This window comes from Vulpes vulpes, chromosome 1 (assembly GCF_048418805.1).
Source record: "Vulpes vulpes isolate BD-2025 chromosome 1, VulVul3, whole genome shotgun sequence".
Lineage (NCBI taxonomy): Eukaryota > Metazoa > Chordata > Mammalia > Carnivora > Canidae > Vulpes > Vulpes vulpes.
Genome location: NC_132780.1, coordinates 186,349,566 through 186,366,773, shown reverse-complemented (window position 1 = coordinate 186,366,773; position 17,208 = coordinate 186,349,566). Strand labels below are relative to the sequence as shown.

The 17,208-nt window shown below is 40.5% G+C and overlaps 1 protein-coding gene across 1 annotated transcript; it reads right to left on the bottom strand.

Moving 5' to 3' along the window:
* Positions 1-2,814: 2,814 nt before the first annotated feature.
* LOC112923179 (thiosulfate sulfurtransferase/rhodanese-like domain-containing protein 3) lies at positions 2,815-16,342 on the bottom strand. Its single transcript, XM_026002920.2, has 4 exons — positions 16,175-16,342; positions 4,057-4,230; positions 3,801-3,960; positions 2,815-3,529 (listed from the first exon to the last, which is right to left on the bottom strand). Exons 1-4 carry the CDS (start codon positions 16,245-16,247, stop codon positions 3,457-3,459), a joined length of 480 nt encoding a protein of 159 aa, XP_025858705.1. The 5' UTR covers positions 16,248-16,342; the 3' UTR covers positions 2,815-3,456.
* Positions 16,343-17,208: the final 866 nt, after the last annotated feature.

The window sequence follows — 17,208 nt, the reverse complement described above, 5'->3', positions numbered from 1 at the left end:
ATCCAATACCATAGAAGTTAGTAATGATTTTACTCTTAAGACTTTTAGTATAAAGGTCAGTGAAGCTTCAGATACATTTGTTAAATTTTTATTTCAGAATAACTGACAATGAGGCTTGTCTTTATAAATTTGAATATAGAATATAAAATATATTATCTTCAAAATGATACAAGTACAATTATATTTGGGTAAATAGGAAACATTATCATAAGTTTTCTTTTAAAAAGCACCAGGAATCCAAAGTATTATAATTATAAAAATCTGGTTTAGTTGCCTGCCTCCAAGTTAGAGATACTAAGTTCCTATCCCATATATTCAAAATGTAAAATATTTGTTTAACCAACAAACATGCTAAAAAGTCTCCTGTGGCTTCTCCCCAAAGGAAATTATTCTGAATTTGCTATTTATTATTCTCAGAATTTATACTTATGTACATATACTTATAAATAACAGTACTTTGCATGGTTTCAAACTATATTGTACATGTTTCTGTAATTTACTTCTCTAAATATTCAGAGTCATCACGTTAATATGTACCTCATTTTTTTTCATTTTTATTAATCCTTACCTGTGTCTGTTAAGCCCATCCACCATCTACTGGGTTTTTAATTTCAGTTACTGTATTCTTAAAATTTAGAATTTCTATTTGATACTTTTTGTAGTTTCCATTACTTTAATAATTTTTCTCACCTAAGTTATTGAATATATAAAATCAGTTATTTTTTTTTAAGATTTTTATTTATTTATTCATAGAGACACACAGAGAGAGAGGCAGAGACACAGGTAGAGGGAGAAGCAGGCTCCATGCAGGGAGCTTGACATGGGACTTGATCCCGGGCCTCCAGGATCACACCCCAGGCTGCAGGCAGTGCTAAACCGCTGCGCCACAGGGGCTGCCCTAAAATCGGTTATTTTCTGACACGTATCTGTAGATTTGTTTCTATTGTGTCTTTTTTCCTTCTTTTTCTACCTTGTTCTGTTGTTTTTCTTCTTTTTCAATCATGAGGTCTTATTTACTGCTATTTCTGATAAGTTTTATAGAATTCTGAACATTAAATATGAAGAACTGTAGGGAATATTTGTGGTTCATGGCTATGCCCCATGGGTCAAATCCTACCTGCCGTCTAGCTTTGCCTGGCCTTTGAGCTAAGAATGTTTGCCATATTTTTAAATGGCTGAAAAATAAAAGAAGATTATTTGGAACACATGAAATATAAAATTCAAACCAAAGTGGCCATAGTTTGGTGGAGATACAGCCACACTCACTCATTTGTGTATTGTCTCTCGTTGCTTTGTGCTACAGTAGCAGAGCTGACTAGTTGCAATAGAGACCTTAAGGCCCATAAACCTAAAATACTTATTGTTGCCAACCCCTTGCGCCAGCTAATGACATCTTTCTTACAAGAAGATTTACTGCTGGTAGGTACTTAGGGTATCAGGAAGATCACCTCAATTCAGGGATTTAGTGGATTCAAAGCTGGTCTTACATTTTCTGAGGGTTGGTCAATTTCTGGGTCACCTTTACTCCTCGGGTATAGTTTCCCAGGGCTTCCAACTAAAATGGTTGGTGTATTTACCCAGGTTCTTATTTCTTGATGGGCCCAGTACTTCAACCACAACTTCCCTTCTCTCTCAGATTGTGTCTCTTCAAATCCCACCTTAGTATATTTGTCCTAGTAACATTTGTCTATATAGGTATATCAATAAGATCAGTTTAAAGCCATGAAGGAATTACTAAGGCAGCGAGGATTTGAAGAGCTATATGATGCAGAGAGAAGGAAAGCTGTAGAGGATGAACCAACATCAAGGAGCCTGCATTCATGCATGTGTGCAGGTGTTTTTTTTTTTTTTCCCAGCTTTTCTAGTTCTTGTAGGGAATTTGCTCTGCTAGAAACTAGACTGACATTATCAGAAATAGAAGTTCAAGGTGGCCACATCACATCTCTACCCCAGATTCCCCATGGCTTTATAATATCATTTAGGACAAACCAAGTTCTTTTTTTTTTTTTTTTAATTTTTATTTATTTATGATAGTCACACAGAGAGAGAGAGAGAGGCAGAGACACAGGCAGAGGGAGAAGCAGGCTCCATGCACCGGGAGCCCAACGTGGGATTCGATCCCGGGTCTCCAGGATCGCGCGGTGGGCCAAAGGCAGGTGCCAAACCGCTGCGCCACCCAGGGATCCCCCGACAAACCAAGTTCTTATAGTTACTTCCTAGGCCTACGTGGTCTGAATGACTACATAAAAGAGACCAAACACATTTGGGTCTGGAAAGGCACAGATGGAAGGAAGCACCAGTGCACTAGGGCATTGATAAATATAGGACTTGACATTCCAAAGGCATATACTCATGCTAGTGAGAGTCTTTTACATTTAAACTTTTTCCCTCCTATTTTCATTATTTTTAATTGAGATTAATTTACAGAAAATGTATGTTTTCAAGTGTCCAGTGAATTTTGATGAATGTATACTGTGTACCAACACCTCAATCAAGATCTAAAGCAATTCCATCACCCTAGAAATTTCCCTCCTTGCTTTTTCCAGTTAATCTTCCCTCTACAGAAGCAATCACTGTTGTTATTTCTATCTTTATAGATCATATTAATTTTTTAAGTTGCAGATCGTATCACTATCATGCTGGTTACAACACTGCCATAAGTTTTTGGGTGGTGTTAATGTATTTTCATTGTTCATATTTCACCTACTATTCTGGATCTCAGATTCTTGGTGTTTTAAGACTAAGTCCGCTTTTTTAAATTTAACTTTTATAAGCTGATAAAGTTTTATAAGTTTCTGCTAGAAATCAAACATATTCAGAGAAGAATCACATCTTTTTTATTATCTTTTTAGCATTTGGAATATTTAGCATAGGATCTAAACTAAGAAAAGATGTTCAAGAAATGCTTACTAGCTGTTTTATATTATTCAACATTCAGTAAATACTCATGGGTGAAAAGTAGATCCACAAAAATATCTGTACTGTATATCATAATAGGAAAATAACTTTTATGAATTTTCTAAAATTGGGAAATTTACAAAGGAAAAAAGTATTTTAATCATTTAAAAAGATAACTTGTCTAGCTCATAGCCTCTTCAATGAATAGACGCTATGCTAACACAAATGGTCATACAATATGATTAGGTATTATAAGTAACCCAGGCTTCAGGAAAACTATTGTACTATACTAAACTATTTAAAAATTCGAGAATCCCAACCTTATATTTCCATGGCAAGTCATATACATTATTTCAATTATCAGTAGCTTTTGGAAATAGCTAAGGGCAAGTAGTATTCTCAATTTATAGTTAAGGGAAAGATTCAACAAATAATTGAATTACACAAAATCCCCTTCCCATTAGCCAGTGATGCCAGGGCTAGATTGTTATTCTTTTGTTCATTTCACTATCCTAGGCTGCATGTACACAAGAAAAGAGCCAACTTGTGTTCCAGAATTCAATTTTCATGTTTCTTCTCTGAAAATTCATGGGTTGCCCATTCGTTCCATCCTCCAGCATAGTGTTGAGCACTGAAAACATATAGCAAGGTTAGTGCTGTAAACTTTCCTCCTGCTTTATAACACAAGGTTGATAGAAACTTTAGTGATTTAGAGATACAATGACTACTCTAGACCTCAAGCCTATTTATAAGAGTTACTTTTGAGTAGGATGAAAATATAAGAGCCTACAATTACTAACACAGTAATTATAAGAAATTTTTCAGTAGACCAGTAAAAATGTAATACATATGAAACATTGCTATGCACATTCTTGAATACATTTTATACTTTATCTATGCACCTGTTAAAGCCCAGGGATATTGCTGTGTCCAATGCCTTCTTGCTTCTCACTCCGGCTAAACAAGAAAACACTAGACTGTCAGATTTGGATGGCTTTACTTCATTGTACTTCTCTTTGAAGTCTTTTGGGTTCATCTGTAGAGCTTCACCTACCTCACCCACTGAAAAAAAAAGAATTTGAATTAAATTTTAGATACAGTAAATTACTCAATATATACTTTTGTGGGATGAATCAGTTCGAGATACATGTCACTTACGTGGTATATTGACAGACCCAGGGATTTTTCCATACTTGACAATTTCCCATGTCTCTCTAACATCAATTAACATAATTTTTTTGGAATTCAAGAGGTTTTTAAGTTCCTTATAAGTGACATCTTTAAAAATAGCAGTACAAAAATTGTGGCAGCTTCCTTTTATTGACTTCAAACCTGGAAAGAATAAAATAATTTAGGCACCTTCAAAATAACATTGCTATTAATATCTGGAAAGCAGGTCAAAGGAGTTTCCCTCTGGCTCCAGTCAGCTAACTGTAGTTGATCTTTTGACTTCACCATACTGTGTATTTTGCACACACCCTGTAAGAGCCTACCATCTCGCCCTCCATGCATAATGGCTGGCCTTGGCCAGCTCATATTCTACTCTCCAAGTCCTTAATTCTGTGGAGCTTGTAAGTACACATTCACTATTTGGTAACTGAATCTTGCAAATAATTTGTAAGTCTTACCATGATCCAACTTATAATGTTAAGAAAATTTTAATTTCCCCTTGCAAGCGAAGATAATAAGCCATATGTTAGATGTGGGAACCTTACATTTGAGACTACACTTGTAAGTACTTACAGGCACTGTTACTATCTGTTAAATAATTGGTGAGGCGCCTGGTTGGCTCCGAAGAGCATGTGACCCTTGATCTTGGGGTTGTCAGCTCAAGCCCTACATTGGGTGTAGGGATTACTTAAATAAATAAAAACTTAAAAAAAAAAAACCTTAAAAAAATAATTGATAACATAATATGGTACTGGGTAATAACCCATAAAATAAATCCATGGGTCCATATTGATATAAGGATATAATTGAGTAAATGGGGAGAAGGGATTATTTCAATTTATAAATGTAGAACGAATTTTGAAGAGAAAATCACCATTAGGTTGACAATCCAATAATAATTATTTCAGCAAGAGATGTTGGTGGATGCTAGAGTTAGTGGGTGAAATTATGATGAGAAATAGGAGAGTATCTCCCTAGGAGATACCTACTAATTACAAAAGGAATCAGCTGAAAGATACTACATTAACCAATTATTCAAAGATCACTAGTAAGAAATGTTGACATCACGTACTTTCTGATATGCTCAAAGAAGATTACATCACTTCCTTAGTATTTTTGCCAAAATGTATACTCTGAATCAAATCAGAAGAAAATCTCAGATAAACTCAATCTACAAAGAACCAGTACTCTTAAAAGGTGTCAAAGTTATGACAGACTATGGAACTATCACAGATTAAAGCAGACTAAAGAGTCATACAGCGTAATACAACATAGGATCCTGGATTGGATATAGGACTATAAGAAACATCAGTGGGAAAATTGATGAAATTTAAATAAGGTCTGTGGATTAGTTCACAGTATTATGTCAATATTTCCTGATTTCAAAAACTGTACTATGTAAGATGCTTATATTAGGGGAAGTTGAGTAAGAATAAAGGGAACTCTTTTTTACCTTTGCAACTTTCTGTAGGTCCAAATTGTTTTGGTTTTTTTTTAAGATTTATTTATTTATTCAATCAGAGAGAGAGAGAGAGACAGGCAGAGACACAGGCAGAGACACAGGCAGAGGGAGAAGCAGGCTCCACGCAGGGAGCCTTACGCGGGACTCGATCCCGGGTCTCCAGGATCACGCCCTGGGCTGCAGGCGGTGCCAAACCGCTGCGCCACCGGGGCTGCCCTCCAATTTCTTTTTTTTTTTAAGATTTTATTTATTTATTCATAGACACACAGAGAGAGGCAGAGACACAGGCAGAGGGAGAAGCAGGCTCCACGCAGGGAACCCGATGTGGGACTCGATTCTGGTCCCCAGGATCACACCCCAGGCTGCAGGCAGCACCAAACCACTGCGTCACCAGGGCTGCCCCCAAATTGTTTTTTTAAACATGAAAGAAAACCCAAAAGATTTTTAAAAATAGGATAAAAATAAAACATACTAATATTTTACAACAAAATGACTACTGTAAAAAAAGGTAACTAATAATGCTCCAAATTCTGCTTAAAATATTAAAGATCTTACAAAGTGAAATTGGTTTAAATAGTATAAACTGGCACAGGAAAAGGTTTAAATGTCTAAGTCCAGAAACACACAATATTCTATCTATGAGAATTAGGTATTTGGTAACAGTCAGATCAATGGGGAAATTTTGTTCAATAAATATGTAGCTAGGCATCAGGAAGAAACTTTAAGCAGGCTATGGCCTCATTCCTTACGTGTAAATAAATTAAAATTTCAACCTAAAAACTAGTATCTTAGAAATACTAATAGAAAATATGAGCAGATAATTTAGATCTTGGGATAAGAAAGCCATTCTAAACATGGCAAAATCAAAAGTCATAAAGAATTGACCTCATAAAAGTGCTATAATAAGACAAGTGGCAGGCAGGAACAAAATATTTGTAACATAGAAAAGACAAAACATTAGTATTAATAGAGCCCGTACAAATAGGAAAAGGACAAAATTCTCACTAGGAAAACAGTCAAAACAAAAACAGGGAACTTGACTTGAAAAATACAGATGGTTAATAAAATGTAAAAAAATGCCCTGTCTCACTACTTATGAAGGAAATACAAGATGTAAACAAAAGTTTTCAAATTTTGTCAGGTTTGTAAATAAAGATTTGATAACACCAAATATTAGTGAGGGTATGAGGAAATTAGTACTCTTGTACATTGTTGGGAATGTGTAATGTTAAAACCTTTTGAAAGGAAAATTTAGCCCTAATGACATTTTATGTAGGTATATCTTTTTTACCTCACAATTTTACTTTTAGGAATCTATCTTAATACAGAAGTATTAGCGCGAATACATACAAATGTGTGTATGTATAAATATATATGTTGGCAGCATTCTCTACAATACTGAAAAATGGAAAGAAGCTGGAAGTCTATCCATAAGGGAATGGTTATAAGTGGTACATTTATACAATGGAATATTATTTAATGTAAGTAGTCCAAAATAGAGCATTAAATGTAAAGAACTAGTTGGAGAACACCACGTATGAACCAGAGGTTCCCATTCTTCCTTGGTTCATCCTTTCACGTCTCAGTAAATTTCCTGCAGATAAGAAACATCAGTGGGAAAATTGATGAAATTTAAATAAGGTCTGTGGATTAAACATAGGCCAAAAGAGATGTTTTATGGTTCTATTTATTAAGTAGTTAAGAAAAGCCAAAAGTGAGTTCTGAAGCACCATATTTTCTTATAAAAACCAAACACTGTTCTACTTTCATTTGCCTTTCTCACTGATAGCAAAAGATGGGGAAATGGACGAATACAATAGTTTAAAAATACAGGTTTCCCAGCAATTTCACTCCAAGGTATGTACCCAAAAGATCTGAAAACAGGGACTCAAACAAAGACATCAATGTTCATAACAGCATTATTCACAATCACTCACAAAGGCCAAAAGGTGGAAACAACCCAAGCTCATTCAACAGATGAACGGGTAAATAAAATGTAGGATACACACACAATGGAATATCATTCTGCCAGAAAAAGGAATGAAATTCTAACACATAACTACAGCACGAAACTACAACATTGAAAACATGCTAAGTGAAGTAAGCCAAACACAAAATGACAAATATTTTATGATTCCACTTATTTGAAATATCTAGAACAGGTAAATTCATAGAAAGTAGGTTTGAGGTAACCAGGAGTTGGAGGGAAAGGTGCTATTCCCCAGTGGGCTTGAGTTTCTGTTTGGAGTGATGAAAATTTTTGGAAATACAGTGGTGATGACTGCGCGATGTTGTGAATATAATTAATGCCACTGAATTGTACGTTCAACAATGGTTAAAATGACATATTTTATGTTATGTATATTTCTATCACAGTAAACAAAATAAAAAAAATACAAATACAAATTTCCCCATCCTCTTCAGATTTTGAAAAGTCAGCTCATGTTATCTACAAGATTAGATCTTTAAAATGCCTGGGATAAAACTATTTCTCACTCAACATGCTGTTTTGTGAATTCCCAGATATAAAAAGTCAGTAGGCTGAGTTCACACTTGTTCCTGAGTACCTCATTGTTAGGAACTGGAGAAGTGTGGTAATTTAAAAAACTGTTAAAATCAAGACTGTGGTACTTCACACTGGGAAGCAAACATCATCTCAGCATGTAACCTCTGCCACTGAATCAGAGATAGTTACGTATTTTTCTTTTCTTTTCTTTTTTTTTTTTTTTAAGATTTTATCGATTTATTCATGAGAGACACAGAGAAAGAGGCAGAGACACAGGCAGAGGGAGGAGCAGGCTCCCTGCCGGAAGCCTGATGCAGGACTCGATCCCAGAACCCCGGGATCATGACTGGAGCCAAAGGCAGATGCTCAACCTCTGAGCCACCCAGGTACCCCCAGTTATGTTTTTCTTATATTGTAGAATCAAATTGACCTTGAACTTTCTCTAATTCAGCTATACTTTGGGGGGGGGCATTGGAAAACAGGTTTATAATCAGTGAGGAATAGTTTTCCTAGCTTTCCACTCTGAGCCAAAGTACAAATATTCCCCTAATAAGTCTCAGCTCCCCCAAGCCTCTCATGGTATGAGCCTCCAGTCCACACTAATTCTTTAGGTAAAGCTATAGTGTATCTTTTTTTTTTTTTTTTTTAGTGTATCTTTTTGTACAAGGGGGCTTCCACGTGTAAATCAACCACTTCATCCTTTGCTTGATCAAAGAAACAGCAATCAGTTCCTACACTGAAGGAAAACTGTCTGTTTGGGATTTATTGGGATGATGTAGGGTTCTCTTGAGGGCTTCCCGAGAGTAACACAAGCTGTACCTGATTTTTCACATTTTTGAGCCTAATTTTTAAATAAACTCCAGTTTGGCTGTTGGCACAGTGGTAAATCTAGCCTCACCTGGGTATTACCTACAGCCTACATTATAGGACACAGTCCATACTCCTTAGTACGTTCTATTATGTCCTTCAACCTACTTTACCAGCATAATTTACCACACCTTCTCCTCTTCCTCATTCCTCCTCTGCCTCAATAACCCTTCCCTCCAGCTACGTTAAAAGTATACATGTGCTCTCACTACATTTTTACAATGGAAAGAGCAGGGATTCTAGAGTCAGATAAACCAGGTTCAAATCCTGGCTTGTCCATTTAGCTCTGTAATCCTGGGCAGATTATATAAACTCTCTGGGACTTAGTTTCTTATTTGTAAAACAGGAATACTATTATTTAACCTTTCTGAGTTGCTGTGAAATTTAGATAATCTATACAGTGCAATCTTTAAGTATATTTTTTCGCCTTCCTTCATGATTTATGCACACTTTTTTCTTTTTTTTTAAGATTTTTTTAAAAAAAATTTTTATTTATTCATTCATGAGAGAGACAGAGAGAGAGAGAGAGCACAAGCAGAGACATAGGCAGAGGGAGAAGCAGGCTCCATGCAGGGAGCCCGACATGGGACTTGACCCTGGGTCTCCAGGATCACACCCTGGGCCGAAGGCAGGGGCTAAACCTCTGAGCCACCCAGGGATCCCTGCACACTTCTTTCTGAAGGGAATACCTCCCTTCCTCATCTCTACCTGACACACTCTTACTCTCCTTGAAGACTGTTAAATGCCACTTGTCCCCAGCCCAATTAGTTTCATTTATAGGTATCTATTCTAGTAAAATACTTGTGCATATACACAAAGAGGTATGTACAATGATAATTATTGGAAAAAAAATTTTAACAGCAAAAAATAGAAACCAAAATGTCCATCAGGAGACTGGTTAAATAAACTGTGGCAATCCATACTGTGGAATACAAGCAGTGGTTAAGAGAGTTATGTGTACTGCCATGGAAACTTCTAAATACCTAAGTGAGAAAAAATGCAGAAAAGTGTGCACAATAGATCACATTATACATATATATATATATATGATTTCTGCTACAGATCTATATATAATATACAAAAGCATAATGAGTGGAAGATCTGAACAGACATTTTTCCAAAGACATACAGATGGAATGCCTGGGTGGCTCTGTTGTTAAACATCTGCCTTCAGTTCAGGTCATGATCTTAGGGTCCTGGGATCCAGCCCTGCATCAGGCTCCCTGCTCAGCAGGGAGACTGCTTCTCTTTCTACCTCTCTTTCTGTGATCTCTCTCACTCTCACTCTCTTTCAAATAAATAAACAAAATCTTAAAAAAAAAACATATAGATGGCCAAAAGACAAATGAAAAGATGTTCAACATCATTAATCATCAGGGAAATGCAGATTGAAACCAGAATGAGTTATCACTTCACTCCAGCTAGAACGGCCATTATCCATAGATAAGACATAATAAATGTTGGTGAGGATGTGGAGGAAAGGGAACCCTCGTGCATTATTGGTGGGAATGTAAATTGGTGCAGCCACTGTGGAAAACAGTATGGAGGTTCCTCAAAAAATTAAAAATAGGGGGATGACTGGTGGCTCAGCAGTTGAGCATCTGCCTTCGGCTCAGGGCGTGATCCTGGGGTCTCGGGATGGAGTCCCACATCGGGCTCTCTGCAGGGAGCCTGCTTCTCCCTCTGCCTATGTCTCTGCTTCCCTCTGTGTCTCTCATGAATAAATAAATAAAATCTTTAAAAAATTTTAAAATAGAACTACAATATGATCCAGCATTTCCACTCCTGGTATTTATCTGAAGACAATGAAGATGCTATCTTGAAAAGCTATATGCACTCCCATGTTTACTGAAGCATTATTAATAACAGCTAAGATATGGGGCACCTGGGTGGCTCAGTCTGTTAAGCATCTGCCTTCTGCTCAAGTCCTGATCCCAGAGTCCTGGGATGCAGCCCCACGCCGGGCTCCCTGCTAAGTGGGGAGCCTGCTGCTCTGTCTCCCCCTGCTTGTACTCTCGCTTTCTCTCTTTCAAATAAATAAATAAATAAATAAATAAATAAATAAATAAATAAATAAATAAATCCTTAAAAAAATAAAAATAACAGCCAAGATATGGAAACAATCCAAGTGTCAATGGATAAAGAAATTGTAGTACACACACACACACACGAATATTATTCAGCCATAAAAAAGAATGAACTCTTGTCATTTGAGACATGGGTATTATTACACTAAGTCAGAGAAAAGCAAATATAATGTGTGATCTCATATGTGGAACCTAAAACAAACAAAAAAAATAAACTCTCAAAGCCCAAGCTTATAGACACAGAACAGATTAGTGGTTGCCAGAGGCAGGGAGTATGGGGTGGGAGAAATGGATGAAGGTAGAAAAGGTAAAAATTTAAAAATATATATTTTTTAGATAAAAAATTAGAATTCTCATCCTTTTTTTTTTTTTTTTTTTTTTTTTATTCATGAGAGACACACACACAGAGAGAGAGAGCCACAGGCAGAGAGAGAAGCAGGTCCCATACTGGAAGACCGATGTGGGCCTCGATCCCAGCCCTCTGGGATCACGACCTGAGCCAAAGGCAGACACTCAACTACTGAGCCACCCAGGCGCCCCTAGAATTCTCATCTTTAACAGGGAAAATGGAGAAGGGTCTTAGGCTTCTTAGAGGAGAGTAAATGATGTTTAGGAAGGATGAATAGGCCCTAAGAGGAACAGAGATAGAAAGTTTGACAGTTTGTGACAAAATCTGGGTGTGGTGTTGAGTTCTGATCTCCTTTCCTATGATGAGTTAATCTTCCCTGGTTGATGAAATTCTGGGGGAAGGGATTTATGACAGTTGAGATCCTTTTGGAGGATCTGTCTTTAGATGGGTAAGAGGAGTTCAGAAAACGCCTGTCTCTGCATTTGCTGTTTTTCAAATAACTACAGTTCAACAAAAATTTAAAAAATCAACCTACCAACCCAAATTTGTTTGAAATAAGTACGATGACCTAAAAATATTTAAAATCACATCATATTAGACTATGCAAATTGAAGATCTAGTATAATTCAGAATGCTCTGATCCATACTGTTTACATGTTTAGAAGTTTGCTTTTCTACTACAATTATCAGGTCTTTTTAGTAAGGAGACCTGTAGAAATAAGCACTTTTTCCAAACAAAAAACTTAAGAAATTTAGGATTACTTCAACATTATTTCTAAATTCTAGATTCAATTATTCTTTGAATTTTTTAAAGTTTATTTATTTATTTAGATAACTTCTACACCCAACTGGGGCTCAAACTCATGACCAATATCAAGAGTCACTGTGCTCTTCCAACTGAGCCATCCTGGCACCCCTATCCTTTAAATTATTTAATTTCAATTAGCCTAATGCAATTTAATTAATTGTATGTTTAAGGAAACTAAATATAGAAACCATATACATGACTTGGGTTCTGAATTTATTTTTTCATAAACTTAGCTTCTTTTCTATATTATTGTATAGCATAGTCTTATACTATATGTTGTACTTTAAAATACTAAACTAGGGGATCCCTGGGTGGCTCAGCGGCTCAGTGCCTGCCTTTGGCCCAGGGCATGATCCTGGAGTCCTGGGATCGAGTCCCAAGTTGGGCTCCCTGCATAGAGCCTGCTTCTCCCTCTGCCTGTTTTCTCTGCCTCTCTCTCTCTTTCTCTCTCTCTCTCTATCATGAATAAATAAATAAAATCTTAAAAAAAATACTAAACTAAATTTCTTATAAATAACCTACCAGGAGCCTGGGTGGCTCAGTGGTTGAGCATCTACCTTTGGCTCAGGTCGTGATCTGGGGTCTTGGGACCGAGTTCTGCACTGGGCTCCCCGTGGGGAGCCTGCTTCTCCCTCTGCCTGTCTCTGCCTCTCTGTCTCTCATGAATAAATACATATAATCTTAAAAAAAAAGAAATAGTCTACCATTATTTCCTACCAATTCATTTTGGTATACTTTTTATAGTTTCAAATAAATAAAGTTTTGATGTGAAAAATGTACTTATTTGACATAACAGTTTTTGTTTAATAATAACAACAATCATAATAATAGCAACTCACTCTTGCCACAGTTATAAAATAAATTCTCTGGTTCATCCCTCCTCTTCTTTGGGATGTTGACACTTTAGAAAACCCATGTCAGTATCTGTTGAATATTGAAAACTATACTAGGGGCCATGTAACGGTCAATATAAACAACACATAACCTAGAAAGAATATAGTAGAAATAATGATTGTTACTTTGGAGAGAAAATATTAGGAAAAACATTTGCTGTGCTTATTTCTCAAATGGGTATTTGGGTTTAGGGTGAACATTTTATAACTTCTGATATAATCACTTTAATAAATATTTTGATTTTTTTGGCAACCACTTACAGCAAAATGTGAAAAGCATGTGAACAACCATCCTAGTGAATGAAGGTTAAGATGGAAGTTTTAGGTAAGGCAATGCATTTACTTCATGAAATGGTGAGTTTAACAGCAGATGGGACCACCTTACACTATCTTTCAGCTTCTCAAAGTCACTTGTCTTCTCCATCTCCTTTTACTATTCTCATCACAGTACTTTCCCTTAAAGAGCCCAACCAGTCCCCAGGTCCCCACCTTCCCCAACCTCCCTCCTTATTTAAAGCATCCTCTACTCTGGCAGTTGATTCATGTTGACAAGGGTACCTCTGTGTTTTCCACTGTTATTTGCAGCCCCAGGACAAGGATCAAGTAAAGGCCTGTATACAACCTGGCTACCTCCCAGAAAGCTACTTATTATCTTACAGAGGTCAGAACTCAGGGCAAAGATAGGGCAGGATGGAGTACGTCAGAGTTCACTCACTTCCTGCCACCACACAGGTGTGTCAGGAAGGCACTCGGCTATAGTGCACATGACTTAGTAGGTCAGATTTGGGATCCTGCTTCTGCCTAAGTCTAAACAGAAGCTAAAAGGAAGATAAGAACAACAAAACTAGCAGAAAAAGATTTGAGAGGATAGCTTCAGAGAATAAAGGTAGACAGCAAGCTTTTGTCTTCATGGAAATGCAGGAGACAAAGGCCATTTTCAGTGTTACAGGGGTCACTGATTAAGTAACCACCTCGCTTGTTAGCAGCCTCAAGTCATGAAGAAGACAAGGATTGACTGCATTCTCTTTGGAAAGTCTTGGTTGAAAGATCAGAAACCCATCCTGGCAATTGGAAGCAACCTAAATGTTCATACAGGAAATGGTTAAAGTAATGATGAAGCGGGGATCCCTGGGTGGCACAGCGGTTTGGCGCCTGCCTTTGGCCCAGGGCGCGATCCTGGAGACCCGGGATCGAATCCTACATCGGGCTCCCGGTGCATGGAGCCTGCTTCTCCCTCTGCCTGTGTCTCTGCCTCTCTCTCTCTGTAACTATCATAAATAAATAAAAATTAAAAAAAAAAAAAGTAATGATGAAGCATACCACGGAGCATTTACAAGGAAAGAGGCAGACCTACATTTAGTGACTTGGAGAGATGTCCGTATTGCTAAATGAAAAAGCTTCCCCTTTGAGATCTATATGCACATAAGACAATATAATACTTAGGTTTCATAAATGTCCAGAAAAACATCTGGAAGGAAATATGAAACTATTCCTGGGGAGTACGATTGCAGGGACAGGAATTCTGGGGCATAAATTCTAAACCATAGAGACGTGTTTAGAAGGACGGGTACCAAACCACATCTGGAGAGGAGGGTGGAATGTGGGAGGGTATATAAAGGGGAACGCAGGCTGTGCTTTATTGTCTATTTGAATATAATGGGAACATAATAATATATCACTAGTAGAATTTTTTTTGAAAAATTTAGGTAATCTCTACACCGAATCTGGGGATTGAATTTACAACTCTGAGATTAAGGGTTGCACGTTCTACCAATGGAGCCAGCCAGGCACCACACTAGTAAAAATTTTTAAATGAAAATGCACCTTTTCTCTACCACTTTCTCCAACTCAGGTACAATCGTAGCTTTTTCCATAGCTGTCTCATGAGGCCATGTGTGGGGACTGTTTCCTTGTGTCTGTCTCTTCCCAAAACCGTGACTTGAACTGCAGAGGCTGCATCCCCAGCAGGAGGCCTGCATTACTAGGTGCTCAACAAACAAGTTTGCAGAGAAAAAGCACATTTTAGGGACGCTTGGGTGATTCAGCGGTTGAGCATCTGCCTTCGGCTCAGGACGTGATCCTGGGACCCTGGGGTCCTGGGATCGAGTCCCCGTGAGCCGGCTTCTCCCTCTCCTATGTCTCTGCCTCTCTCTCTCTGTGTCTCTTAGGAATAAATAAATTTAAAAAAAATTTTTTTAAAGCACATTTTAAACTACAGAGGAGGTACCAACAGTTCAAGTGGAAGAACTGGGAGGGAGAGCTGGGGGCACAGTGTTACGCCACAGTCTCTGCAGCTGCATCCACAAATAAAAATTGTGCTAAAGGAGAGGCAGCATGGGAAGCAAAAAGAAGGGACTGGAAGGAAGCCTGCTCCGAGTACTGCACCCGAGGCCTCCACTAACACCCTTGTTTCTCTGGCTTGTTCTGCCGCCTGTGAAATCAGCACGGGACTTTAATAGCTGTAACGTGTTATAATCTCAGGCGACTGTTGCCATCAAGCCCCGAGCGCGGCCCCCCAGTGGGTCCCAGGGGTCGCTCGCGAAGCTGGCGCCCCGGGCACCCTGGCTCCCCCGGCACCCTGGCTCCCCGGGCACCCTGGCTCCCCCGGCACCCTGGCTCCCCCGGCACCCTGGCTCCCCCGGCGCCCTGGCTCCCCCGGCACCCTGGCTCCCCGGGCGCCCTGGCTCCCCCGGCACCCTGGCTCCCCGGGCGCCCTGGCTCCCCCGGCACCCTGGCTCCCCCGGCACCCTGGCTCCCCGGGCGCCCTGGCTCCCCCGGCACCCTGGCTCCCCGGGCGCCCTGGCTCCCCCGGCACCCTGGCTCCCCGGGCACCCTGGCTCCCCCGGCACCCTGGCTCCCCGGCGTCGCGAGCCCACCTTCGCCGCCCGGTGGAGCACCAGCCTCTTCCCGCGCGCCTGCCCCGAGCAGCAGCGCTGACCTCTCCCTGCGGCCCCCAGGGGCACCCCCAGACCCAAGCAGCCCGGGACCCGAAGGAACGAGAACTGAGAGTGGGTGCTGTCTTCCCAGGGGCCCAGAATCATGGGTCTCCTGTCTAACCGGTAGCCTCAAGGAGCGAGAGCACCGCCACCCGGGCCACTTCCTTCCCCGGGGACCCCCGGGGACCTCGAGCTCACCCCAGAGCGCAGCCTCCGCCGACCTGAGGACCGCCCGGCGCGCACCCCCGAGCAGCGGCCCCGAGAGCGCCATCCGCCGCACCCCGACGCCGGCCCGCGGCGCACCCGGACCCCGCTTCCCTGCTCCGGCCGCAGCCCCGCTCTCCGCCGCAGCCCCGCTCTCCGCCGCCCGCCCGCCGCGCACCCGGCGCCCGCGGTCCTGCTCTCGGCCGCCCCGCCCCCTCCGCCCGCTCCTCCTCCCCGCTCTCGGCCGCTCCGCCCCCTCCCCGCCGCCCCGCCGCCCCGCCGCCCCGCCCCCCGCTCTCGAGCGCCCCCAGCCCAGCCCGGCGCTGGCCCAAACCGGGGGCGCCAACCGCGCCCCGCCTCTCAAACTTGACTTTGGAAAGAAACCGAGAGTTGGGCTTGCTCTTTTGGTCTGGATTATTATTATTATTATTTTTGGATTATCATTTTTGAAAGAGAGACAAGTGTAAGAGTGGGAAGTAGAAATTGAGCCAAAGGGCAGCCCGGGTGGCTCAGCGGTGTGGCGCCCGCCTTCCGCCCAGGGCGTGACCCTGGAGTCCCGGGGTGGAGTCCCACCTCGGGCTCCCTGCAGGGAGCCTGCTCCTCCCTCTGCCTGTGTCTCTGCCCCGCCCCCCTGTGCCTCTCATAAATAAATAAATACAATCTTTAAAAAAAAAAAAGATGAAATTTCCCACTTTATACTAGGATTCTTTTTTGTTTTAAGATTTTATTTACTCATTCATGAGAGACACAGAGAGACAGAGACATAGGCAGAGGCAGAAGCAGGCTCCCTGCAGCTTGCCTGATGCAGGACTCGATCCCAGGACTCCAGGATCACCCCTAAGCCAAAGGCAGACGTTCAACCACTGAGCCACCCAGGCGTCCCCATAATAGGATTCTTGTAGATTATTTATTTATTCATTCATTCATTCATGAGAGACACAGAGAGAGACAGGCAGAGACATAGGCAGAGGGAGAAGCATACTCCCCGCGGGGAGTCCCATGCAGGACTTGATCCCGTACCCCACATC

What these genes read in the sequence shown, in the direction of transcription:
- LOC112923179 (XM_026002920.2), bottom strand. Translation starts at nt 16,247, where the DNA reads ATGGCGCTCTCGGGGCCGCTGCTCGGGGGTGCGCGCCGGGCGGTCCTC. An exon ending in GGCGGAGGCTGCGCTCTGGG is followed by an intron (nt 4,231 to 16,174) that starts GTGAGCTCGAGG and finishes TATTCTTTCCAG; the next exon opens with GTTTGAAGTCAATAAAAGGA. An exon ending in ATATCCCTGGGCTTTAACAG is followed by an intron (nt 3,530 to 3,800) that starts GTGCATAGATAA and finishes ATATGTTTTCAG; the next exon opens with TGCTCAACACTATGCTGGAG.